Source organism: Papio anubis, chromosome 7 (assembly GCF_008728515.1).
Source record: "Papio anubis isolate 15944 chromosome 7, Panubis1.0, whole genome shotgun sequence".
Taxonomy (NCBI): domain Eukaryota; kingdom Metazoa; phylum Chordata; class Mammalia; order Primates; family Cercopithecidae; genus Papio; species Papio anubis.
In genome coordinates, this window is record NC_044982.1 from 36,406,692 (window position 1) to 36,432,763 (window position 26,072).

At 39.2% G+C, this 26,072-nt stretch overlaps 1 protein-coding gene across 1 annotated transcript; it reads right to left on the bottom strand.

Annotated features, from left to right (window-relative positions):
- Positions 1-3,237: 3,237 nt before the first annotated feature.
- Positions 3,238-5,744, bottom strand: LOC101026111 (disintegrin and metalloproteinase domain-containing protein 20-like). The gene has a single exon (XM_031668033.1). It carries the CDS (start codon positions 5,606-5,608, stop codon positions 3,377-3,379), a length of 2,232 nt encoding a protein of 743 aa, XP_031523893.1. The 5' UTR covers positions 5,609-5,744; the 3' UTR covers positions 3,238-3,376.
- Positions 5,745-26,072: the final 20,328 nt, after the last annotated feature.

A 26,072-nucleotide genomic window follows, 5' to 3' on the forward strand; every position in this document is an offset into this window, starting at 1 on the left:
GTCCACAAAGAGAATGCATCTTTGCCAGAGGACCCAGCATAAGTTCCATAGACCTGCAAGCTGCCCTCAGGGCATCTGGGACATCTTCTGTTCAAGGACCAGCAGGTAAAAAGAAGAGTCATTTTGGCAGGAGTAATTGACCCTGAAGAGCAGGGGAAGGTAAGGCTGCTGAGCCCCAGTAGAGGCAGGGAGGGTTATATGGAGAAACTAGGGGATTCACTTGGGAGCCACTTGGAACCACCCAATGCAATGGTAACTGCGAATGGATATGTGCAGCAGTGTTGACCTCCCGGGATGAAGGTTCAAAAGATTTAAAACAAACATTATAGCAAGTGCTCTGGGTCCTCCCTGACTCCAACTTTTGTCTTTTTTATTTTTCCTTCTCTTTATTTTTTTAAAGTTAAAACAAAATTAATGTTATAAAGATGGGGTCTTGCTTTGTTGCCCAAGCTGGTCTCAAAGTCCTGGGCTCAAGTATTCCTCCCACCTTGGCCTCCCAAAGTGCTAGGATTATAGGCATGAACAACCATGCCCAGCGCCCTCACCCAACCCCTTTTTAAAAAAACTATATACCTCTCACAGCCCATGGCTATCCAAAAACCCACAAGGTTTGTAAAGACGGTTCTCAGAATTATTGTTCTGTTGGTTATTAGACTCCAAAGAAGGTACAAGTAAATATGAATAGTCTCCATCTATGGGTTTTGGTTAAGGTGAACACTGGTGCTAAAATTGAAAGGACAAGGACAGCTACTCAGAACGTTCCCATCTTGTAAAAACCTTGACCCTGCTTCACTTGTGACATCACCTGGTCTTCAGGTACTCCCTCATGTAGTTCAATTGAATAAAGCCTTTAACCTCTATGTGAGTCACTTTAAAAAACATATAATATATATGTTTAATAATTTTGTGTTGTTACTTGGAATAGTTTTGTGCAAAACGCCAACACTGCCCAGTTTTGTGCCAAAGACAGCATTATCAAAGAACCCTAATTTCCGTGGGTGGAATGGTCAGCCGTGCTGTTGGTATCTGATTCTTTTTTTCCCTCATTTTTATTTTTGTTCTTGATTTCCAACTTTTATTTTAAGGTCAGCAGTAGAGGTGCAGGATAGGCTATGCAGGTTCATTACATGGGTAAACACTGCCATGGCAGTTTGCTGCACAGATCGTCCCATCCACCTGACTTTCTTTCATAGCATGGTGGTTGCATGCTTTGACTTTTTTCTAGGTACCCTTTTGTCAGACTGAAGTCAGCATTTTCCTTCCATCTTTCAGAGTTCTGTAGATGAGCAGAGAGTTTAGGTAACTTTCCTAAGGTGGGAAAAGACTCTTCTATTATCTCAAATTTCTTCTACTATGGAAACTCCTATTCAACCCAAACACCTGGTCAGATCTGTGTAGACATATGGTCTGGTGCAATGTTGATCAATCTGTTAAATTCTTAAGTGGCGTGATTTCATCAGGTATACATTTGAACTGGAGTGCCTTTGGTAACTTGGGGCATGTCAAACCTGTGCATTTTTGTGTCACCTTAGAAGAAAAGGGTAGCAGAATAGCTGACATTCCACAAATAACTTACTTTATTTGGTATGAAGAAACCAAGAAAAGAAATATTTTGAACAATCTCTAGTCTTGAGTCCTGTTTTCAACAGCTTCAATGATCTTCCTTTCCCAAAGGCCTCCTCCCTTCTGTCTACCTCTATTTATGCCTCTGATTCTCACCTCCCTTCTATCCTGATCCCTATCTTCTTGAAGTCCCCCATGCTTCGCTTCTTCCACATCTCCATCTCCCTTGTACTATTTGACCTGGAACATCACCGCTTGTTGGAAATGACAAGCCTTAAAAACAAGAGAAAAGTTTTTAAAACACACACACAGACACACAGACACATACACACATACACTGTCACTCTGTTACCCAGGCTGGTGTGCAGTGGTACAGTCATGACTCACTGTAACCTCCAGCTCCTGGTCTCAAGTGATCCTCCTGCCTCAGCCTCCCAAGTAGCTGGGTCTATAGGGACACACTATTCCACCGGGCTGATTTTTAAATTCTTTTAGAGACGGGGTCTTGCTATCCTGCTCAGGTTGGACTTGAATTCCTGGCTTCAAGTGATCTTCCTGCCTCAGCCTCCCGAATAGCTAGGACTACAAGCATGCACCACCATGCCTAGCTAATTTCTTTATATTTTGTGTTGATAGATTCTCACTATTTGCCCAGGCTGGTCTCAAACTGATACTCCCTCCTCCTACTCTGGAATAGCTAGGACTACAGGTATGTGCCACCATGCCTGGATAATTTTTTTTGTTTTTTAATATTTTATAGAGACAGAGTCTCACAATGTTGCCCAGGTTGGTCTCAAACTCCTGGCCTCCAGGAATCCTCCCACCTCAGGCCCCCAAATCTCTGGGATTATAGGCGTGAGTCACTGTACCCCACCTTAGTGCACTATTTCTGAAGCGATTCTTCCGGTTTCCCTTTAGGTAAGATTTTGTGTCTGTACATTTATCAGACTGTCAGTTCCATCCTGTAATTTATAGATAGGCTGGGCTCAGGCAATTTCTGGAGATTTAAAATATGATGTCCCATACCTTTAATTTCCAGATAAATTGAGAAGTGATTTATCAGTGAATAATGACCTTGTCTGTAATAGTTTAACAGTAAAGACAAAAAGTCAGAGACATTACATATGGGATTCCCCAGGTTTAGCATAATGCAAAAATACTGAGAATAATGAAAATGATAGCAGATAGCATGTACCAAGTGCCCAGCACTTTGGAAGGCCAAGGTGGGTGAATCACTTGAGGCCAGGAGTTTGAGATCAGCCTGGCCAAGATGGTGAAACCCTGTCTCTACTAAAAATACAAAAATTAATCTGGCGTGGTAGCACGTGCCTGTAATCCCAGCTACTCAGGAAGTTGAGGTGGGAAAATTGCTCGAACCCCGGGATGCAGTGGTTACAGTGAGCCGAGATTGCGCCACTGCACTCCAACCTGGCAGGCTACGCACCAGAGACCCTACCTCAAAAAAAAAAAAAAAAAAAAAAATTAAGAGTGTGAGCAAATGTATATTAGTGTACATGGGATTTCCCACAGGGGTATCTAGAAAACATTAGCCCCAAATCTTAAATGAGTACAGGTCCTCTTGTTAGTGAATCTAGGAGTTTCTGCCGTCATCTATAGAAGTATTGAGAATATGACCAGACAGGAAATGTTAAGTAAATTTAAACACACAGACCCTTTTTAAATTGCCAAGTGATTTTATTTCAAGATGACATCAAATTGCTAAGAGGTGATGTAACCATCATAATGACTATTGATTACAACTCCCAGTAAGTGTCAATGTGATTTTCTCCATTGTGTGGGCTCCCATTAGTATTTACTCCTCAGGTTCAGTAGTTTGCAATACTTTCTCTTCCATAAATCCTATTCCTTGTGAAAAGCCACCAAAGAGAAGTGAAACCAGAAAAAGGATGTAACGAGCAAATATTAAAAGTAGTACTCCATTTGTATTCACAAGTATACTGCCTGCAATACGATATTGTTTGTCAGGTGGAGGGCCACTATCTATACTACCTCCTGTTCCTCTCAGTTCACATGTTGGTGGTTGCCACCCAAACACACAGTGACAATGTTTTTCGTTGTTACATACTCCTTTGTAATTGCATGTTTTAAGATCACACTCAAAATGCAGGTCTTGATAAAAAGTACAATTGTGTTCAAGACAGTAGCTCCCTGGGCCACAGGTTGCACCATCCACTACCAGCCCCATTTCTGGCAAGTCTGTCCCCTGGTGTGCTTCATAGCCAAAGCATTTTTCTTCTTTTATGTCGCGTACTAATATACTACGAAATGTAGTGTGCTCACCTCCACCGGGAATCTTGCTGACACCACTACAGTGCAACATTCCACAAAAAACATCATCTTCTTCACATGGAAAAGGTTTACTTCCTCCTCGCTGTAGAATAACCCCACAGTTTCCAAATCGGTCACCAATCCTATTCAATTGTTGATAGCATGCTGGGGAACCGTCTTTCACTTGGTAGCCAAAAAGGGCTTGACACTGTGTATCACGGTCACTGCAGTTTCCTCTTACACAAACAGATACTGCTGAACATGGGGTTCCATCCTGGACATAGACGTCATTTGGACACTCTTCGTTTTTCCCATCACAGTATTCTGGTAGATCACATATACCACCCAAGTCTCTGCAAACCACTCCAGGGGCAGCATATTTACACTCACGGCAGCAAAGTCCTGTATTGCAAACACTGCCAAGAGAAAGGATACAAGAGGTCTCACAACATCTATCATTGGCACAATCTTTAAGGGAGCCACAGTCACATTCTTCCCTCTGATTTTTGATCTTGTCTCCACAACGATCAGCTACATAAGGAAAATTAGTGTATGGAATATTTGGATCACTCAAACAAGGATCCCATCTATTCAACCTGTTTTGCATCTGCTCATAAGAACAATTGCTCATCATATCATTAAGATCAGGAACAGGAGCCATGAGACAGTTGGTTCGTCGAAAACAATAACAACCTGCAGAATCATGTGTCAAGCCCAAGTTATGACCTAGTGTATGCGCTGTTAAACATGCCCCCCTAAATAAGTGATACCTTATTAAATACACAAACATTGCTCCCCAGTTGGGGTTGCATATTCCATCAAAGGTGGTATAACAGTCCCGGTTTTCAATTTGATATGCTGTAAAAACAACTGAGGTATCATGTTTAATTTCTGAAAACCATTCATAATATTTCCACAAACCAAACTCTCCTACAGCAATTTCGACAGGCATCTTATAAAACATTACCATATCCTTAGCACTCCATATGCACAAAACACGTACATAGACATTTAAATAAACTGGTTTGAAAATGGTATGTATGATACTGTTAATAATCACTACATTCTCTATTATGTGTGACACATTAGGGTTCCGCTGGAATAATCCATTAGTAACCGTGTAGTGAATTTTCAAGTTTTTTCTATGATGCCTCCACAAATAAACGTGGCCTGCTCTGGGAGTTTCAGCCAGTTTTACCTTTTCAGATTCTTGATCTCTCTCTTCCCCTTCAGTCTTACATCTACTAGCCTCTCCTGGTCTTTCTTCTGACACAAGCAGGGATACTACATGCTCAAATTTGGAAGAAGCCTCCAGGGGTTTGATTTCATAAGTCAAGTCATCCACCTGCAGCATGCCACGCAGCCCTCCATGGCAGGTGTCCAATGTGGCCACAGACCCAGGAACCCCTTCCAGGTAGCAGTCATAGTAACAGTCTCGCGGGACAAAAGGGTAGTTCTCCTGCATGGCCCCCTGGTCATTATCAGTAAAAACAGGTAAATGTCTGGGCATCATGTTCTTCTTGAGCTTCATGTGAATCACGTGCCTTCGGCCCTGGAAACGCATGCTGTAAGAGAGTTGGTCTGGCATCTCAACTCCACGCCTCCTGTGGGGCACTTTCCTGGGGATCACAATTTCTGAGGAGGTAAAGCGCCATCCTGGTGGGTCATGAAAACAACAGACCTGGGACAAGAGTGCCCAGAGGACAGGCAGCCAGAGAGCACCTGTCAAGGGGTCCTGGACCCAGGCAGGTCCCATGAATAAGGGAACCTTTGACCAAAGAAAATGCAATCAAATGGGAGGCACAAAGAGGATTCCTCAGTCTTCAGCCTTCTCCTCAGGGCAGTTATGATGAAAGCAGAGTAAGTCTGCAGGCTTGACACTCCGGATAGGTGAGTGGGAAGGGTTAGGCTATTACATAACAATGGTGTGCTCGTCAGGGGAGGCTGTTTTCAGTGAGCTGGAGAGGTAGGCCAGGGGGTCAAAGGAAGAGGAAAAAAATGGCAGGAATTGAGAATAGCAGCATATAACTGAGCTGAAATGTCCCTTGTCCTCTAAGGGAAGTCATAAGTGGGGTTTGATGAGTAAGTGGGTTTGATGCAAGTTTAGGACACTTAAGGACATTTTTCTCAAGCCTAAATGAGGGAAGGACTCAACATGTAATTAAAAGAGGGAAGCGTGTCCAATGATAAGGAAAGTGGAACTTCTCCTTAAAAGAATTTTGAGTGCTGCAATAAACATATGTGTATATGTACCTTTATAGTATAATGATTTATAATCCTTTTGGTATATACCCTGTAATGGGATTGCTGGGTCGAATGGTATTTCTGGTTCTAGATCCTTGAGGAATTGCCACACTGTCTTCCACAATGGTTGAACTAACTTACACTCCCACCAACAATGTAAAAGAGTATCAATTTCTCCGCATCCTTTCCAGCATCTGTTGTTTCCAGACTTTTTAATGATCACCATTCTAACTGGCGTGAGATGGCATCTCATTGTGGTTTTGATTGGCATTTCTCTAATGACTAGTGATGATGAGTTTTTTTTTTATGTTTGTTGGCCATATAAATGTCTTCTTTCAAGAATTGTCTGTTCATATCCTTTGCCCTATTTTTGATGGGGTTATTTGTTTTTTCCTTGTAAATTTGTTTAAGTTCCTGGTAGATTCTGGATATTAGACCTTTGTCAGATAGATAGATTGCAAAAATTTTCTCTCACTCTGTAGGTTGCCTGTTTACTCTAATGATAGTTTCTTTTGCTGAGCAGAAGCTCTTTAGTTTAATTAGATCCCATTTGTCAATTTTGGCTTTTGTTGCCATTGCTTTTGTGATGAACAACTTCAGCAAAGTCTCAGGGTACAAAATCAATGTGCAAAAATCACAAGCATTCCAATACACCAAAAATAGACAAGCATAGAGCCAAATCATGAGTGAATTCTCATTCACAATGGCTACAAAGAAAATAAAATACCTAGGAATACAACTTACAAGGGACCTGAAGTCCTCTTCGAGGAGAACTGCAAACCACTGCTCTAGGAAAGAAGAGAGGACACAAACAAATGAAAAAAAAATTCCATGCTCATGGATAGGAAGAATCAATATTGTGAAAACGGCCATACTGCCCAAAGCAATTTAGACATTCAATGCTATTCCTATCAAACTACCATTGACTTTGTCCACTGAACTAGAGAAAGTTACTTTAAATTTCATATGGAACCAAAAAAGAGCCCATATAGTCAACACAATCCTAATCAAAAAGAACAAAGCAGCAGATATCACTCTACCTGCCTTCAAACTACAGTACAAGGCTACAGTGATGAAAGCAGCATGATACTGGCACCCAAACAGATATATAGACCAATGGAACAGAACAGAGGCCTCAGAAATAACACAACACATCTACAACTTCTCAAAGAATTATTCTACAATTTCTCAAAGAATTAGAAAGAGAGCTTCCATTCAACTGAGCAATCCCATTACTGGGCATATACCAAAGAAAAATAAATTGTTCTATCAAAAAGACACATGCACCTGTATGTTCATTGCAGCACTATTCACAATAGCAAAGACATAGAACCAATCTAGGTGCCCAACAATGGTGGATTCGATAAAGAAAATGTGGTACATCCACACCATGGAATACTATAGAGCCATACAAAGAATGAAATCATGCCTTTGCAGTAACATAGATGCAGCTTGACACGATGCGTATCCATGTCCCCACCCAAATCTCATGTTGAATTGTAATCCCCAGTGTTGGAGGTGGGGCATGGTGAGAGGTGATTGAATCATGGGGATAGTCCTTCATGAATGGTTTAGCATCGTCTTCTCAGGTAATGGTGAGTGAGTTCTCATGAGATCTGTTTGTTTAAAAGTGCGTAGCACCTCCCCCTCCACTCTCTTTGTCCGTCCTTCTCCAGCCATATGAAGTGATGGCTTCCCCTTCACCTTCTGCCATGATTGTAAGTTTCCTGAGATCTCACCTGAAGCCAAGCAGATGCCAGCATCATGCTTCCTGTATTGCCTGCAGAACTGAGTCAATTACCTTCTTTTCTTTATAAATTACCCAGTCTCAGGGATTTCTTTATAGCAGCGTGCGAATGAACAAATACACAGCTGGAGGTAACAGAAAACCAAAAACCACATACAAATAAGAAATAGCTATAACAAATAGAAATAAATAATGAAAGGGAAGACTTAAGCATTAACAATAATTACCTTAAATGTAAATGATCTTAATACACCAATCTAAAGACAGAGAGAAGCAGAGTGGGTAAATAAACATGACACAACACTATGCTGTGTATAAAAAATTCACTTTAAATCTAATCAAATAGGCTGAATGTAAAAGAATTGAAAAAGATTTACCATGCAAACATTGATTTTAAAAAAGCAGGAGTGGCTACATACTTTCACACACAAATGAGTACAAATATAACTGAGGCAATCTGAGTAAGCCCAGGAAATTGTATTGATGTCAACAACCTAGTTATGTTATTGTACTATAGTTTAATAACTATATTTTTCTTCCATTGGGAGAAACTAGGTAAAAGCTATATGAGATCTCTCTATTATTTTTATAACTATGTATAATTATCTCAATAAAATTTTCAATTGAAAGTCTGAATGAGTAGTTTAAAATCTTCCTAAAAGGAAAACAAGCTTTGATGGTTTTATAAGCTAAACCTAACGGTCAAGAAATAAATAACTCCAATGTTGTATCATTGAACATTCTTCAATTCATTTTAAGAGATGGTATAATCATGACACTCAAATCTAAGACAGAGGGCACAAGAAAGAAAATTATAGCTTGCTCTCAATCATGACCATGGATTTAAAAATCCTACACAAAATAATACAAAAAATTAGCTGGGCATGGTGGTGGGCGCCTGTAGTCCCAGCCTCTCGGCAGGCTGAGGCAGGAGAATGGCATGAACCTAGGAGGTGGAGCTTGCAGTGAGCTGAGATTGCACTACTGCACTCCAGCCTGGGTGACAGAATGAGACTCCATCTTAAAAAAAAAAAAAAAAAAAAAAAATCCTGCAGAAAATATTAAGTCAGATTTAGCAATGTATAAAAAAGATAGTATATTACAACCAAGTTGAATTTATTTTAGTAATGCAACATTGTTTCAACATTTGAAAATCAATCAATATAATTCAGTATACTAAAGATTAAGGAAGAAAGACTATATAATCAGATCCAATAATGCAATTACTTGGCTAAAATCCAACATCTATTCATGACTAAAATAAAAAACAACCATTAGCAAACTAAAATGAACCTACAACAAACATCATACTTATCTGTGCAACAATGTAGCATTCTCTTTAAGATTTATTACAAGACACAGATTATGTATTACCATTTTCATTAATCATTGTTCTGGAGTTCCAAGCCAGCACAGTAGGCAAGAAAAGAAATAAATATATAAAGATTGAAAAAAAAAGTAAAACTGTCATAAATTACAAAGGTTGTGATTTTTCTTTGTAGAAAATCCCAAATAATCCACAGATAAATTACTTGATTAAGAGCAATTAGCATGTCTATTACATAAAATACAGTTACATAAAATAATTATGTTTTATTATGACCACAAGAAACTAAAAATAATATTTACAGGATCCTCAATATGTAAGTACCTAGACAAGCTAGCAAAAGGTAAACAAGACCTTTACTAAGGAAATTATAACTCTTTCACAAATTAGTTACCAAAAGAAGAGATATACCATATTCATGGATTGGAAGACAGTATTAGAAAGATGTCAGTTCTGTCTCAAATTGATGTATTTATTTAATGCAATTCCAGTGAAAACTTTAAAAAGTATTTTGCTGATATTGAAATGGGAAAGTTCCCTTATGCCTCTGGAAGGGCGTGCAACGAGGGTGTGGCTTGCTTCTTAGGTGCCTGGATGCTCAAACCTCTAGCAGGAGCATGCAGATGGGTAGGTTGTGGGGCTCTGAACCCAAGGCAGCATCTAGGGGTGAATGTTTACAGCTGAAGCCCCAGTGGGCATGTGTTACAGTATGCTCTTTCAGTTTAGCTGTCCGTAGGTGGCTTGTATTAGCTCAATTAGACCCCTTCCTCTATCTGTCCCTTAAGGACAGAGGGCTTTCTGTATCCCAGGGTTTCCTGCCTTTGTGTACAGGAAGAATCGGATTACACATGGGCTTGAAGAATGAGTGCAAGGTTTTATTGAGTGGAAGTAGCTCTCAGCAGATGGAGGAGCCAGAAGGGAGATGGAATGGGAAGGTGGTTTTCCCCTGGAGTTGGGTGCTCAGCAGCCGGGCTCTCCTCCAACCGCCCCAGCCAAACTCCACATTGTTCTGCCAGTCGCCTGCTGGCATCTGTTGGTGTGCTCTTATGCCCATGCATTCCTCTTGATGTCCAGCCGCTTGTGTCTACGTTCGCTGGTGTATTCCTTTCACCATCCAGCTGCTTGTGTCTCTGCCCACTAGGGTTTTGGGGGTTTTATGGGCACAGGATGGGGGTGTGGCAGGCCAGGTGGTCTTGGGAAATGCAACATTTGAATATGAAAACAGAAATGTCTGTCCTCACCTAGGCCTGTGGCTGCAAGCCTGGGGTGGAGCCCTACCCAGGGACCATACCCTTCCCTTCCCAGCATTTCCCTGCCCCCCCCATATCAATATTATGGGAAGAATATTGTGGAAGAATAAAGTGCCAAAAATAGCCAAAACACTCTTGAGAAAAAACTTCAAGATGGGAGGAATACCTATCAGATATGGAGAGTCTTTATATAACTCTAGTAATTAGGGAGAATGTACTATTAGTGGAGATGTAGACAAGTATTTCAGAAGAAAAGAATGGAAGCCTTGGAAAAACTCATCCAAATATTGAAACTTGGTATATAATAGGGTTGACAGCAGATAAACAGAAAAAGGATATTTCTTACATAAATGATGCTGTAATAATGGAAAAAATAACTCACATTATACACAAAAATTAACATCTATCAGATGGCTCAAGAATCTAAATGTCAAAGGCAACTATGAAAGTTCTCCAGGGCCTTTATACACGCTGGTCCTTGTGTTCAGAATCTTCTATTATGCCCTCTGACTGTTTAACTGCAACTCACCCTTCAGATTTCAGCTTATATATGACTTCCTCAAACAAGGCTCCTTAGTTGTCCTGGTTTAATTAGATTCTCTTGTTATAAGTGCTCAGAGATCCTCTCCTTTTGTTTTTTCCAAACTCTTTCTTTGAGATATACTTTATATAAAATAAAGTGAACAAATCTTAAGTGCTTAGCTTGATGGAATTTTTTACATAGGTAAATACCTGTGTAATCACCACCCAGGTCAAGACACACAAGATGCTTCTCTTAAGTTTAGGCACTTGATTTCTTTCTATTGTCAAATAAAAGAGGAGGCAGCGAGGATTAGATGGAAGTTTTGCTAACTGGTCCTGGAAAAAAAAAAAAAAAAAGCCTATTTACACTACTCAAAGCAACTTCTAATTTAAAAATTATGTCACTTTCACGCTCTCCATTCTCTCTGTGGTTCTATTTTTATATGAATTCCATTCTTATTTCAATATTATAAACTTACTATATCCTCATATATGATTCTGAAGGTACCCTTTCCATGTATTTATTCTGTATTGTCATTTTTCTTTTGAGAAATTTTTCCTTTTTTTATAAATGTTTTTTCTTCTAGATGACTTTCAGAAATCACTTTATCAAGCAGCCATAAAATCATGAAACATTCTAGGAACATGTTGTACCTTTAGTTTGCTTAAGTTTTTTCATTCATGTCCTTAGTGGCAGAAACTGCTATGTGAATTCTGGTCACTAGAACGTGGATTAAAGTGATATATGAGATGTCCAGCCTTGCCCCTAAAATCAATGTCCTTTCACCTCAAAGTCCTTCCCCTCAAAATTCTCCATACTCATTTCCCCCTTTGACATGGCTGGAATAAAGAAGGAAACGACCTCACAGTAATTTTGGAAGCCATGTATTGAAGATAGGGGAGCCACAGTGTAGAGACAGGAGGCGGCCAAGGGTCCCCTGCAAAATCCGCCTTCAAGCCTAAAACAGCCTGAAGGCCGAAAAATCGGATTACTGACCTGGAGAATCTCCCATTGGCCTACACGCTGGGAGGAAGCGGTGGGGCTTCGGGAAGTTCCCGCTGTTTGCATGGGGAGGAGCCGGTCCCTCCCGTTCCTGTGTGGTAACCGGTAAGTCAGTCTGTGACATGGGGGCCTGTTGACAGGAGTCCCTCTCACTCAGGAGCTCCTCTCACTTTGCTGAGAGTCTTTTTCCTTTTCACCCAATATATTCCGTAACTTCTCACCCTTAAGTGCCTGCGTGCCTAATCTTTCCTGGTCGTGTCGCAAGAACCGAGTTTTTCCTACAACAACAAGAACGAAGTAACCTGGATCCCTGAATTTCATTCGACGAACAGCTGCCCTCTGATCTGAAATACTCGTTTTGTCTTTATGTGAGGAAGATACAAACTTTCACTGGGGTAAGCTGCTGAAATTTTGAGGCTGTGTATTATAACAGCTAGCCAGTTATGACTAATGCATTTTTTAGGAGGTTCTCTAGAACTTTTCATCATTGAAACTTTGTTTATATTTTATTTTTAATGATATATTAGTTATAATTATGTATTATATTACTTATGTAGGAAAAATGAGAAGTTAGGAAAATAAATTAAAATCACGGTAACATTGACATTCAATAACAGTTTTTAACATATGATTTCTATCTTTTCAGTTGTCCATTAGATGGTCACTCAATTTCTGTGCTTTCCCATGTTGTAATTTAAAAATAAGTTTCCGTTTCTTAAGTTCCCACCTGCCCATAGTTTCCAGATTTAGAAAATAAAAATATAGGATCCCTAGTTCAGTTTGAATTTCAACTAAATAATGAATAATTTTTTTAGTATAAGTATGTCCCATGCAATATTAAAATTTACATTTTTAATATTACATTAAAATTTGTTTACATTACTTACATTAAAAATTTGTTGTTTATCTCAAACACAAACTTAACTGGGTATCCTGAATTTTACTTGTTAACCCTAAAATGCAAGGAATTAACATGAAAATGTGCCCCCAGTTGTTTTTTCCTAAGTTTCATGTGTTAAGAAACAGTCCAGCATGGTCTTTCCCTGTTGTCATTTTTGCTGCCCTACTGCTGTCATCCTTGCTAATGGTTCTCATAAAAAAGCCTAGCTAAAGCTCTCTGTCTAGCTTGTTAGAGATTCATAAACAACAATAAAATAAGACTACAAGCTTGAGCTCATGTCAGAGTCCCTTACTAGGCACCACTCTTCCAAGTTCTTTACCTACCTTCAGTACAGTGAAGGTAGAGTGAAATCATTTGCATAATTGGGAAAACTCTGAGTATCTCTGTGCTCCTAAATTCAGATTCGACTTCCCTGACACCCTCATGAACACTTTTGCATCCTAGGCATCATCCTAAGTACTTTACATGCATTGCCTTATTTAATTGACTGAAATGGCCAACCATCCTGTTTTGCCCAAGGTTGTCCTAGTTTTAGTATCGCAAGTCTTGGTCCCATGAAAGACTTCCTTGGTCTCCCTAGGAAGAAAAGCCCTAGTTTTCAGTAATGGATGTGGAAAGGTTGGGGTAGAAGTACAAAATTCATACAGTGGTTCAAAGAACAAAGGCTAAAAACAACATTGCTTTTGTTATCAAATGATACAACATAAATTATCTGTTTTTCATGGCCACTGTCTCTGATTCCCCTTGCCCACTGATGCTGGCAATTGTAATTTGCATTTACAATAATTAATCATGCATTATTGCATCCTCGAGTAATGCAGGTTAAGTGTGCAGCCTTAGAGCTTAAAAAAAAAAGAAAAAAAAGCACTGGAAAAAGCCAAGTTAAACAAGACTTCTCAATGTTTTTTTTTACCACCTTGTAACTTACTTGGACTCCAATTTCAATTTCACAAGTGCAAATTACCTATATGCCTCAAAACCATTTTCTGTGAGAAAGAAAAGTTCAGCTTAGGATGGCATCCAAAGTGTTTTAGACTTTGTGTGTGTGTGTGAGCATTTAAACTGTGGATAGCCTATATGATGAATTTATAGATGCTTGATTGACAGAGAACTAATCTGTCAAAACAAGCCTGTAGAAACAAAGTGGATAGGCATTTTTGGAGAGATGGAAACTAATTCCTACAAGTCCAAAATTTCTGCTGTTGGCAGGAAGTAAAATCCTAAGCATTCCATGTTCACATGGCTTTGTGAAAAAATATTTAGCTTTATGTCATCACATTGGACTGATACCCAGATTCAGCACAATATGGGCTTGCTAAGAGCAGAGTTGCAAATCAAAGTGAATTTTATGTTTCACTGCTCAGTACCAATATTACACAAAAGAAAAGAAGCGTGTTCGAAATGCTACAAGCAGTTCAGGCAAGGATTGTGGTAAAGGAAGCAGAAAGTAAAAATATAGGACAGAAAGAAATGTCATTATTATTTTTTATTCAATATAGGCAATATCTGTTAATTAGTCCTATTGATTTACATGAGCACTTTAAAAAACCTTACATTTATATATCTTAGAATATACATCTGTGGTCAACTTATAGTTGACAAGTGTGCCAAGACCATTCAATGAGAAAAGAATTGTCTTTTCAATAAATGGTGTTGGGACAGCTGGATAGCTGCATGCAAAAAATGAAGCTGGACCCTCATATGGTTTGAATATATGCCCCTGCCCAAATGTCATGTTGAATTGTAATCCCCAGTGTTGGAGGTGGGGCCTAGTGGGAGACATTTGAATCATGGTGACGTATCCCTCATAAATGGCTGAGCCTGGGTGTGGCACCTTACCTTCACCCTCTCTCTTGCCCTGTTCTCACCATGAAATGTGCCTGTTCCCCTTTTGCCTTACACTATCATTAGAAGTTCCCTGAGGCCTTCTTAGATGCAGATGCCACTATTCTTCCTGTACAGCCTGCAGAACCGTGAGCCAATTAAATCTCTTTTCTTATAAATTACCCAGTCTCAGATATTTCTTTATAGCAATGCAAAAAACAGCCTAATGCAGACCACTACCTCATGCCTTTTTTTTTTTTTTTTTAAACAGAGTCTCCCTCTGTCACCCAGGCCATAATGCAGTGGTGCCATGTTGGCTCACTGCAACCTCCACCTCCTGCGTTCAAGCAATTCTCCTGTCTCAGCCTCTCGAGTAGCTGGGATTACAGATATGCACCACCACGCCCAGCTAATTTTGTATTTACAGAGACTGGGTTTCACCATGTTGGCACACTGGTCTCGAACTCCTGACTTCAAGCGATATGCCCACCTTGGCCTCTCAAACTGCTGGGATTACACGCATAAGGTAACACACCTGGCCAGATTTGGCAAATAATTCTTAGATATGGACACCATAAGCATGAGAAAAAATAAATTAGAAACAAAAGAAAAAATAAATTAGACTTTATCAAAATTAAGAACTTTTGTGCTTCAAAGTACATCATGAAGAAGGTGAAAAAGGCAATCCACAGAATGGCAGAAAATATTTGAACATTATATATCTGATAAGGGATTGTGTCTAGAATGTATAAAGAAGTTTTAAATTCAATAATAAAAAGACAACTAACTCAATTTAAAAATAGGCAAAGGATCTCTCCAAAGAAGACACATAAATGGCCAGTAAAACACATAAAGAGATACCCAAGGCCAGGCACAGTGGCTCATACCTGTAATCCCAGCCATTTATTATTTGTCACCTGACACAGGAGGATTGTTTGTTGCCAGAAGTTTGAGACCAGTCTGGGTAACATAGCGAGACCATCTCTCCTATATATATATGCTGGGCTACATATATATATATAAAAAATATATATATTATATATATGAATATATATTTTATATTAACACATATAAACATATATAGTATATTATATATAGCCCAACTTGGTGGGGTGTACCTTATTATATATATGAATATTATATGATATATTATGAATATATATAATATATATTTATATATAATATATTTTATATATATATATAGCCCAGCATGGTGAGGAGCACCTTAGTCCCACCTACTCAGGAGGCTGAGGTGGGAGGCTTATTTGAGCCCAGGAGTTCAGTGCTACAGTGAGCTATGATCACATCACTGCACTCCAGCTTGCGTGACAGAGGAGACCCTGTCTCTTAAAAAAATAAATAAATAAAGATGCTTGACATTATTAGCTGTTGGTCATCGTTCATCATCATGGAAATGCAAAGCAAAGCCACAGTAAGATACTACTTCACACCCATAAGATGCCGAGAATAAAAAAGTCAGATAACAACAAGCATTGGCAATATGTGGAGAAACTGGAACACTCATATGCTGCTTGTGGGAACAAGCTTCAAATGGTCCAGCTTCTTTGGAAAAGTCTCACGGTACAACAATAGATTAAACGTAAAGTTACTATAAGACCCAGCAATTCTACTCCTAGGCATATATTCAAAAGAAATGAAAACACATGTCCACATAGAAACTCATACATGAATGTTTATATCAGCATTATTCATAATTGCCCAAAGTGGAAATAACCCAAATGTTAACAGACAAATGGATGAACAAAATATGGTGTATCCATATAGTGATATAATGTTCATTCCATAAAATGGAGTGAAGTAGTGATATATGCTACTGTATGAGTGAAATTTTAAAGCATGCTAAGTGAAATAAGCCACTCACAAAAGGACAAATATTGGATGATTCTACTTATATGAAATATCTAGAATTGACAAATTCATAGAGACACAAAGTAGATTAGCGGCTGCTTAGAGCTGTCATGGGAGGGGAGAGGGATGACAGCTAAAGAATATGGAATTTCTTCCTAAGGTGGTGAAAATATTCTAAGATTGACTATGAAAAAGGCTGTATGTCTCCAAATATGCTAAAAATAATTGAACTGTAGACTTTAAGTGAGTAAACTGTGTAGTATGTGAATTATATATCAATAAAACTGTTTTAAAAAGAATACACAATACTATAGTCTACTAAATTTAGGTATCCAGTACAACGTTTTCAAAGGAGTTAAAATAAATTGCCTATATCAGAAGGCAGAAAGCAACATTGTAAAAATATTGTTTTATTTTTCTTACGTATGATTTATTTAATTAGTCCTATTATTACTGATTCTACCAATTAGTCCTATTGTTTTGTTTAAATAATAGCATTTATGTAATAGAAAAGTAATACACAGTGATGCATAATTTCAGATAACATTGATTTTCATATTTTTGTTAAAGTAATACAACATAATTGTGCTAATTCTAATTATATATAGTGTATATGTATAATAATACATTATTATATAAAACATATATCTATTAATTTATTTTGTTCTGGTATGGCTGTGTCCCAGGTTGGCATTGTAAATAGTTGGCTACTCATTTAACGCCCACATAAATTCCATGATGTAGATAATACGATTATCCACTCCAAACTCCTGACACAAAATTTATAGATGAAGGAACAGAGGCTCAGAGATATTAAGTAACTTGCTTTAAACAACAAGAAAATAAATGGAATTTTTTCTCCCTCCCATATAAGGTTTATCTACTCAATTATTTCCTCTTTTTAGGATGATTGAACATAAAACTGTCCATTCTCTTTAATATAGTTTTCAAAAACTAGTAGTCCATGGTAGTGTGAGTTTAAGTGTGTGCCTGCATACACCTGAGTGCCTGTTTGTGTGTGTTATTGGTCAGCAGCGCATTTTAAAACTGGGAATTTTCATATATAAATCCAGATTTTGTTTTTCTCTTGAAAACTCAAATGGTATGGCAACACTGGGTCCACATTTCTCCACAGCAGCAGTTGCTAGCCCGTAGCTGTCTCTTTAGTCAGGACATTCATCTTCAATTTGCCCAGTTTCCCATCTCCTGCAGCTTTGCTCAAGGACATTACACTTCCTTTAAAGAGGTAGCCTACCATAATGGCTAAAGACAGGGCTCTGGAGCCAGATGGATTCAGATCTAAGCTCTGCTACTTATTGGTTCTATAACAATAAACAAATTACTTAACCTTTCTGTGTATAGATTTCTTCATTTTTACAACTAAACTACAAATAATATCTTCTTCATGGGGTTTTTAAAGGATCTATTGTAATAATTCAAGTAAAACCCTTAGAACACTCCTTGCCATTTATACATGTTTCCTATTATTATAATTCCTACCTGTCACAGCGTAGTCACTTCACTTTGGATCCCTTGCTGTAAAGGAAACTCCGTACCTCCACCCTCAAAGGGATCGCCTCAGCCAGACAATTAGATCAGATCATAAGAGTCCAGCAACTGTGCCTTTGGGGGTGTTCTGTCCTAAGTCATTCCACACATGGACATCAATCATCCAGCCCATGTTGAGCTGAACCATGGCCAGTGCAATTACTTTTTATAGTTTCTATTCATCAGGGAAGATCCTGCTTCATGTCCCTTCTGCAGTTTTTAGTTTCTCAGATTTAGTTACCCTGCATATAATTAATCAAAAAGGAACATCAATAGCTTCACCACAACAAGCAATATAAGGCAAGGCAGTCTCTAAATCTACATCTCTAAACCCACACAGGCAAACAACATTCTTTCCATCCTTATCTTGAGCTCCACACCAAAGAAGTTACAAAGTCTCAGAGGCAGCTCTGATTCCAACACACTTCAGAAGACCCATTACCAAACAGAATATTGACCATTCCATCTAAATCATTTGAATGAGGTTAAGGGTGTCCCATCCGCTCTGTTCACCCCATTCCCTCACCCCTGCCTCCAGATGATAAAATACACTCTCTACCTCCTTTAGGACTGAAAAAAAAAGCTGACAATTTTTTAAAGATTCCACAAGAATCTTAAAGGCCTGGCTTTAAATAATTACACCCATATATTAATATAGATAGTAAATATAAATACATGCAATTTTAATGAATAGATTCTACTCTTCATGATAGCTTAAAATCTGCTCTTTTCACTACATCACTAATATATCTTAATGTCAATGCATTTACTTCTGCAGTGTTTTTTCAGTGTTTTTTGTTACTCAGCGGTATGAATGTGATCAATTCCCTGTGCCTGGACTTTGAATTGTTTCCTGATTCACTCACTAAGAGAACAATGATGTGATAAACATCCTTGTAAATTACATTTATGTACCCTGGAAATTTTTCCTAGATGTTATTCTCCTAAGTTTTCTCACTTTTGAAAATAGCTTATTTGTAGGAAAAAAAACTGTTTGTTTTTTGTTTTTAATTTTATTTTAAGTTCTGGGGTACATCTGCAGGATGTGCAAGTTTGTTACATAGGTAAACATATGCCGTGGTGGTTTGCTGTGCCTATCAACTCATTGCCTACATATTAAGCCTGGCATGCATTAGCTATTTTTCCTGATGCTCTCCCCCAACAGGCCCCAGTGTTTGTTGTGCCCCTCCCTGTGTCCATGTGTTCTCATTGTTCAGCTCCCATCTATAAGTGAGAACATGCAGTGTTTGGTTTTCTGTTCCTGAATTAGTTTGCTGAGGATAATGGCTTCCAACTTCATCTATGTCTCTGCAAAGGACATGATCTCGTTCCTTTTTATGGGTGCATAGTATACCACATTCTCTTTATCCAGTCTATTGCTGATGGGCATTTGGGTTGATTCCATGTCTTTGCTATTATGAATAGTGCTGCAGTGAACATACACATGCATGTGTCTTTATAATAGAATGATTTATATTCCTTTGAGTATATACCCAGTAATGGGATTGCTAGGTCAAATGGAGAAAAAAATCTTAAAATATCCTAATTAGAATATTTCATCTATTTCTGTTAGACCCTAATTGACACAGAAGCTACTACTTATCAGTATCTACTACGTGTCCTGTACTTTATATTTTTTACTTAAATCACCCAACAGCATTTTTGTGATTAGGATTTTTATTTCCATTTAAGAAATGAAGGTGAAAAAAGCAAAATAATATGCCCAAGGCTACATATAGTTAGTAGCAGAACTAAAATTTGAATTCTTACTGGCTTCACTTCAAACTTCAGGCACTTTCCTTAAACACCATATTCCTGAAGAGATTTCATGATTCAGTTTTTGTATACATCCAATAATATTTTAGATGCTGTGAGAAAGATGACCATTTAAAACTGTCAATGAATGAATTTACAAAATGAATAACCACTCACCAACAAAAAATTTATGGAAATCAAAACGTTTGGTTATCAGGTAACTGAAATCAAGAGGCATTTCTAATTTGTACCATCTGCTTTGAGATGGATACATGCTCAAGCTAAACTCCATGCTCTTCCTCAGTGCCTGTTCAAAGCTCTTTGAGAGGTCTCTCTATTCATTAATCCAACTCTTTTCTGTTAGTTATTATCAAAAACTTAAGTACTAATTTCAACTTGTTTTAGACTTAACAACACAGAACACATTTAAGAGTCTCTCAGGGCCAGGCGCGGTGGCTCACACCTGTAATCCCAGCACTTTGGGAGGTCAAGGCGGGCGGATCACGACGTCAGGAGTTCAAGACCAGCCTGGCCAACGTAGCGAAACACCGTCTCTACTAAAATACAAAAAATTAGCCTGATGTGGCGGCATGCGCCTATAGTTCAAGCTACTGGGGGTGCTGAGGCAGGAGAATTGCTTGAACCCAGGAGGCGGAGGTTGCAGTGAGCCAAGATCACGCCACTGCACTTCAGCCTGGGCGACACAGCAAGACTCTGTCTCAAAAAAAAAAAAAGAGTCTGTCATGTCACCTCTACTCTAGGCATTGTGGAATATAGATTCTGGTTGGTTCTGCTTTGCCCACTCTCTAATGTAAATCTGTCCATCTTCTGGAAAGGTCAGTTTCCTCTAGTAGAAGCACAAATCCATCTTGTTAGCCCAACTGATCAACTCTTGAAATTGAATTTGTTTGTATTTGTAGTTTGCAGGTACTATAATATTGAGGCTGCCCTTCAGAAAAGTTGGGCTTTTCCTTCATTGACCACCAATAGCATGTGTCCATTAAGACAGGTTTACCTGCAAGAAAGAGTGTCTTATGCCTTAAGAAATTCTCTCTCTCTTTTTTTTTCCCTTGAGAAAGATTCCTGAAGTAGGCAGTTCCAGAGCTGATCGGCAACTCACAAATGTGATCAGGAGTCCAGACACTTCCCACCCTTCAACTCCAGCATTATTAGCAGGCTGACTTCTCATCCTCATGCTCATCATCTCACTCGCGAGCAGGCCGCCACAGCTGTAAGCATCAGGGCTTCACGCTAACTACATTCAAAAATGAGAAAAAGGGAGCAAAGGAAAAATACCTTTTCTGTTCATCAGGAAGGAAAAACTTCCCAGATTTTCTCCTGTCCCCATGGTGGGAACTGAATCACATGGCCATCTCTAACTGTAAGGCAGGGCAAAATGTGAATATCTGGCAAAGAGGCTTCAGAGTCCCATGACTGGCTTAGACCAATTATAATTTGTATTTATTCAGCCCTTTAATTCCTACCTTTTGGGTGCCTTTTTTGATCTTCACTGTTACTGCAGTCAAGGCAAAAGAAAGGGGAAATGGCTGTCAGGCAGCTAAGAGTCTCTGCTACTCATGTGATGTATCTCATACCATCTTCTGAGCTCTGATAAGCAAGAAAGGGCAATAAAGTTACCTACCTATATGCTGTAATTAGGGCTGGTCAAGAAGTGGATTATGCCTCTGTGTGGTTCCTGCATTATCCTTGGCCACAGAATGAAAAAGATAACAAAGACACCAAAAAAAGGTAAAAATGTGAAGACCAAAATCTTCTATAGGCTGACTCATTCCAAAGACCAATAAGAGTCTCAGCTGGGCCAAAAATATGGAGGCAACTGAAGTTGTGGTTATAAGTCAAGCAGAGAACACTAAATCTCTGATCGTATTTTAGTTGAAGACAGCTCCCCTTATCTTTTAAGACTAAGAATCAGCCAAGTCCCCTGATTAGAAAGAACAGCTTATTAGGGTGAAGATCAGGATGTGTGTGCCATCACGGGCACTTTTAAATGCTTTGAATGCCACACGTGTGTGTGTGTATGTGTGTGTGCGTGTGTGTGTTCATCAACATGTGTTATGCACTGAAACAAGTCTGACTGACAGCTACACACCAAGTATAATAATTTGCTCTAAAAACCAGTCTCCAAGTCTGAGTCTCCCTTATCTACTTTGGATGAGGTCTTACAAATTGAGAAGGGGAGCCAGGAACCTGCCAAGGTTGTAACATGATGACATTTACCCCAGAAAATGACCACATGGAGCATAATTTTGGGTTTTGCCAATCCCAGCCTCTCCCTGCACTATTTTCTTTGGTGCCTCTAAAGCCTAGCTAGAGGCCAGTCTGTGAAATTAAAAGGCAGTGTCAATGGGAAAGTGATTACTATATAACGCTAAATTTAAAATTAGAGTACCAAATCGTAGCTACCAAATGACCTCAGATATATCCACATATATGTGTGTAATTATATAAAATTAGAAACCTCAATAATAGTTATCTCCAGGTGGTGGTATTTGGATGATTTTTCTTTATACTTTTCTGCATGTCTAATTTCCCAACAATAAATATGCTCTGCTTGCATAATCAGGTAAAATCATTAGCTTTTCTTTTTTCTTTAATTAGTGTCATGGAAGATGCTGTCACAACAGCTGGTCTATGCACCATCTTGGGAAGGAGCATACCTTTCAAAAGCTGTTTTCTTTTCATCAAGTAGTGCATTTCTCACTGGTGAAAGGGAGATTAATAAACAGATCAACACCAGAAGTTCTGTGATGATTTCCTAGGGGAAGGACTGCCCAGGGTGCTTGAGGCCTGGCTTGTTTGGCCTGCCGCGGCTCCTGGCCCTCCAGGGAATTTAACAGATTAATCATTGTGCTTCATTAGAGACTTTGCTATTTTTAGCTCTTTTGACTTCTAAACTGTGGGCAAACATGCAACAGGCTGAGTACCTTGCAGGTAGGTAACCAAGGCCCCATGAAGGGTAGCAGCCTTCCATTAAAAAGAAGACTACTTGAATCAAGAATGATGTCATATCTTAGGTAGAAAGTATTTAGAGAAGATGAAATCAAGCTACAGACCTCTGGGATTACAGGCTCTCCGGCTTTACCAGCAGCCGGAGGTGCAGGTCTTTCCTCATCATCTCTCACCACTCTCTCTATCATTTACTAGGTTCTATTCAAGACAGCTTCTTTTTGCTCCTCAGAAACAATGGCTTCTCATCTGGCCCCAAAATCTGCACATGGTTCATTCTTTCATTTCATTTAAGTCATGGGTCAAATGTTACCTCCTTATAGAGACATTCTGCCTTAGTCACTTTGGGCTGCTATAACAAAACTACCAGAGGCTGGGTGGCTTAGACAACAGATATTTCTTCCTCACAATTCTGAAGGCTGGGAAGTCTAAGATCAAGGTGCTGGCCTATTCAGGTTCTGGTGAGGGCCGTCTCCCTGGTTTTCTGTGGAATGCCTTCTTGCTGTATCCTCAAATGGAGAGAAGAGAGAGAAATTTCTCAGCCTCTTCATCCCCTTACAAGGGCACTAATGCCATCATGGAGGCTCCGCCTTCATGTTCTCCTTTAAATCTAATCACCCTCCAAAGGCCATACCTCCAAATACCATCACATTGCAGATTAAGGCTTCAACATATGAATTTGGGGGCCACACATTCAGTACATAGTAGCTTCCCTAAAATTCAATCTAAATTGCCACCAAAACATATCCCACCACAGTCACTCTCTAATACCCGGCTTGGGTTTTCTTCATATCACTTATTTTTATCTGAAGTTTTATAAAAATATATCCTACTTTACTTGTTTATTATCCCTCTCCTTCTCCATTATACTAGAAGCATGATACAGTGGGAATTTTCTCTTATTTATTTATTTATCTGAGCACCTAGAACACTGCCATAAACAGACATACTTTGTTTTATCACACTTCATTTTATTACACATTGTAGGGTTTATGTTTTTTACAAATTAAAGGTTTCTGGTAACCATGCATTAAGCAAGTCTGTTGGCATCATTGTTTTTTTGACACCGGGTCTCGCTCTGTCACCTAGTTCTGGAGCACAGTGACACTATCACAGCTCACTGCAACCTCAACCTCCTGGGCTTAAGTGATCCTCCCACCCTAGCCTCCTAGCTGGGACTACAGGCGTGCACCACCACACCTGGCTAACTTTTTTATTTTTATTTTTTGTAGAGACAAGGTCTCACTGTGTTGCCTAAGCTAGTCTTGAGCTCCTGGGCTCAAGCAGTCCCCCTGACTCAGGCTCCCAAAATGCTGGGATTACAGGCATGAGCCACTGTGCATGGCCCTTGCATCATTTTTTCAGTAGCCTGTGCTCATGTTTGTGTCTTTGTGTCACATTTTGGTAATGCTTGCAATATTCCAAACTTTTTCATTATTATTTTATCTGTTATAGTGATTTGTGATCAGTGATCTTTGATATTACTATTGTAATTATTTTGGGGTGCCCCAAATTGCATCTGTGTAAGATGGCAAACCCAATTGATAAATTTTGTATGTGTTCTGACTGCTCCACTGAGCAGCCATTTTCCCATCTCTTTCCTTCTCTTTGGGCATCCCTATTTCCTGACACACAACATTATTGAAATTAGGCCATATAGTAACTCTACAATGGCCTAAGTGTTCAAGTGAAATGATGAGCTGCACATCCCTCACTTTAAGTTAAAAGCTAGAAATGATTAAACTGAGTGAGGAAGGCATGTTAAAACCTGAGATAGGCCAAAAGCTAGGCCTCTTTTTTCAAATAGTTAGCAAGTTGCAAATGCAAAGGAAAAGTTCTTAAAGGAAATTAAAAGTGCTACTCCAGTGAACACAATAAAACATCATGATGGCTGATATGGAAAAGGTTTTAGTGGTCCAGATAGAAGATCAAACCAACCACAAAATTTATTTAAGCCAAAGCCTGTTACAGAGCAAAGCCCTAATTCTCTTTAATTCTGGGAAGTCTGAGAGAGATGAGGAAGCTGCAGAAGAAAAGTTGAAAGCTAACAGAGATGGGTTCATGAGGCTTAAGGGAAGAAATCATCTTCCTAACAAAAAAGTATAAGATGAAGCAGCAAGTGCTGACCTAGAAGCTGCAGCAAGTTACCCCGAAGATCTAGCTAAAATTATTGGTGAAGGTAGCTACACTACACAACAGATTTTCAGTGTAGATGAAATAGCCTTGCCACCTAGGGCTTTCATAGTAGAGAGGAGAAGTCAATGCCTGGCTTCAAAGCTTCAAAAGATAGGCTGACTCTCTTGTTAGGGGCTAATGCAGCTGGTGACTTAAGTTGAAGCCGATGCTCATATACCATTCAAAAAATCTTAGTGCCCTTAAGAATTATGCTAAATCTACTCTGCCAGTGAAAGCCTGGATGACAGCACATCTGTTTATATTGTGGTTTACTGAAGATTATTATTATTATTTTTTAGATGGAGTTTTGCTCTTGTTGCCCAGGCTGGAGGGCAGTAGTATGATCTGGGCTCACCACAGCTCCGCCTCCTGGGTTCAAGCGATTCTCCTGCCTCAGCCTCCGGAGTAGCTGGGATTACAGGCTTGTGCCATCATGCCTGGCTAATTTTGTATTTTTAGTAGAGACGGGGTTTCTCCATGTTGATCACGCTGGTCTTGAATTCCCAACCTCAGGTGATCCACCTGCCTCGGCATCCCAAAGTGCTGGGATTACAGGTGTAAGCCACCACACCTGGCTAGTTTACTGAAGATTTTAAGCCCACTATTGAGACCTACTGCTCAGGAAAAAAGATTTCTTTCAAAATATTACTACTCATTAACAATGTGCCTGATCATCCAAGAGCTCCGGTGGTGATGTACAGGGAGATTAGTGTTGTTTTCATGCTTGTGAATGCAACTTCCATTTTCAGCCCATAAATCAAGGAGTAATTTCAAATTTCAAGTTTTATTCTTTGAGAAATAAATTTCATAAAGGTATAGTTGCCACAGATAGTGATTCCTCTGACAGATCTGGGCAACATCAATTGAAAGCCTTCCGGAAAGGATTCGCCATTCTAGGTGCCATTAAGAACATTCATGATTTATGGGAAGAGGTCAAAATATCAATATTAACAGGAGTTTGGAAGAAGTTGAGTCCAACCCTCATGGATGACTTTGAGGAGTTCAAGACTTCAGTGGAGAAAGTAACTGCACATATGGTGGAAATAGCAGGAGAACTAGAATTAGAAATGAAGCCTGAAGATGTGACT

Excerpts from the sequence above, each read along its gene's own strand:
- LOC101026111 (XM_031668033.1), bottom strand. The coding sequence starts at position 5,608 with ATGGGACCTGCCTGGGTCCAGGACCCCTTGACAGGTGCTCTCTGGCTG.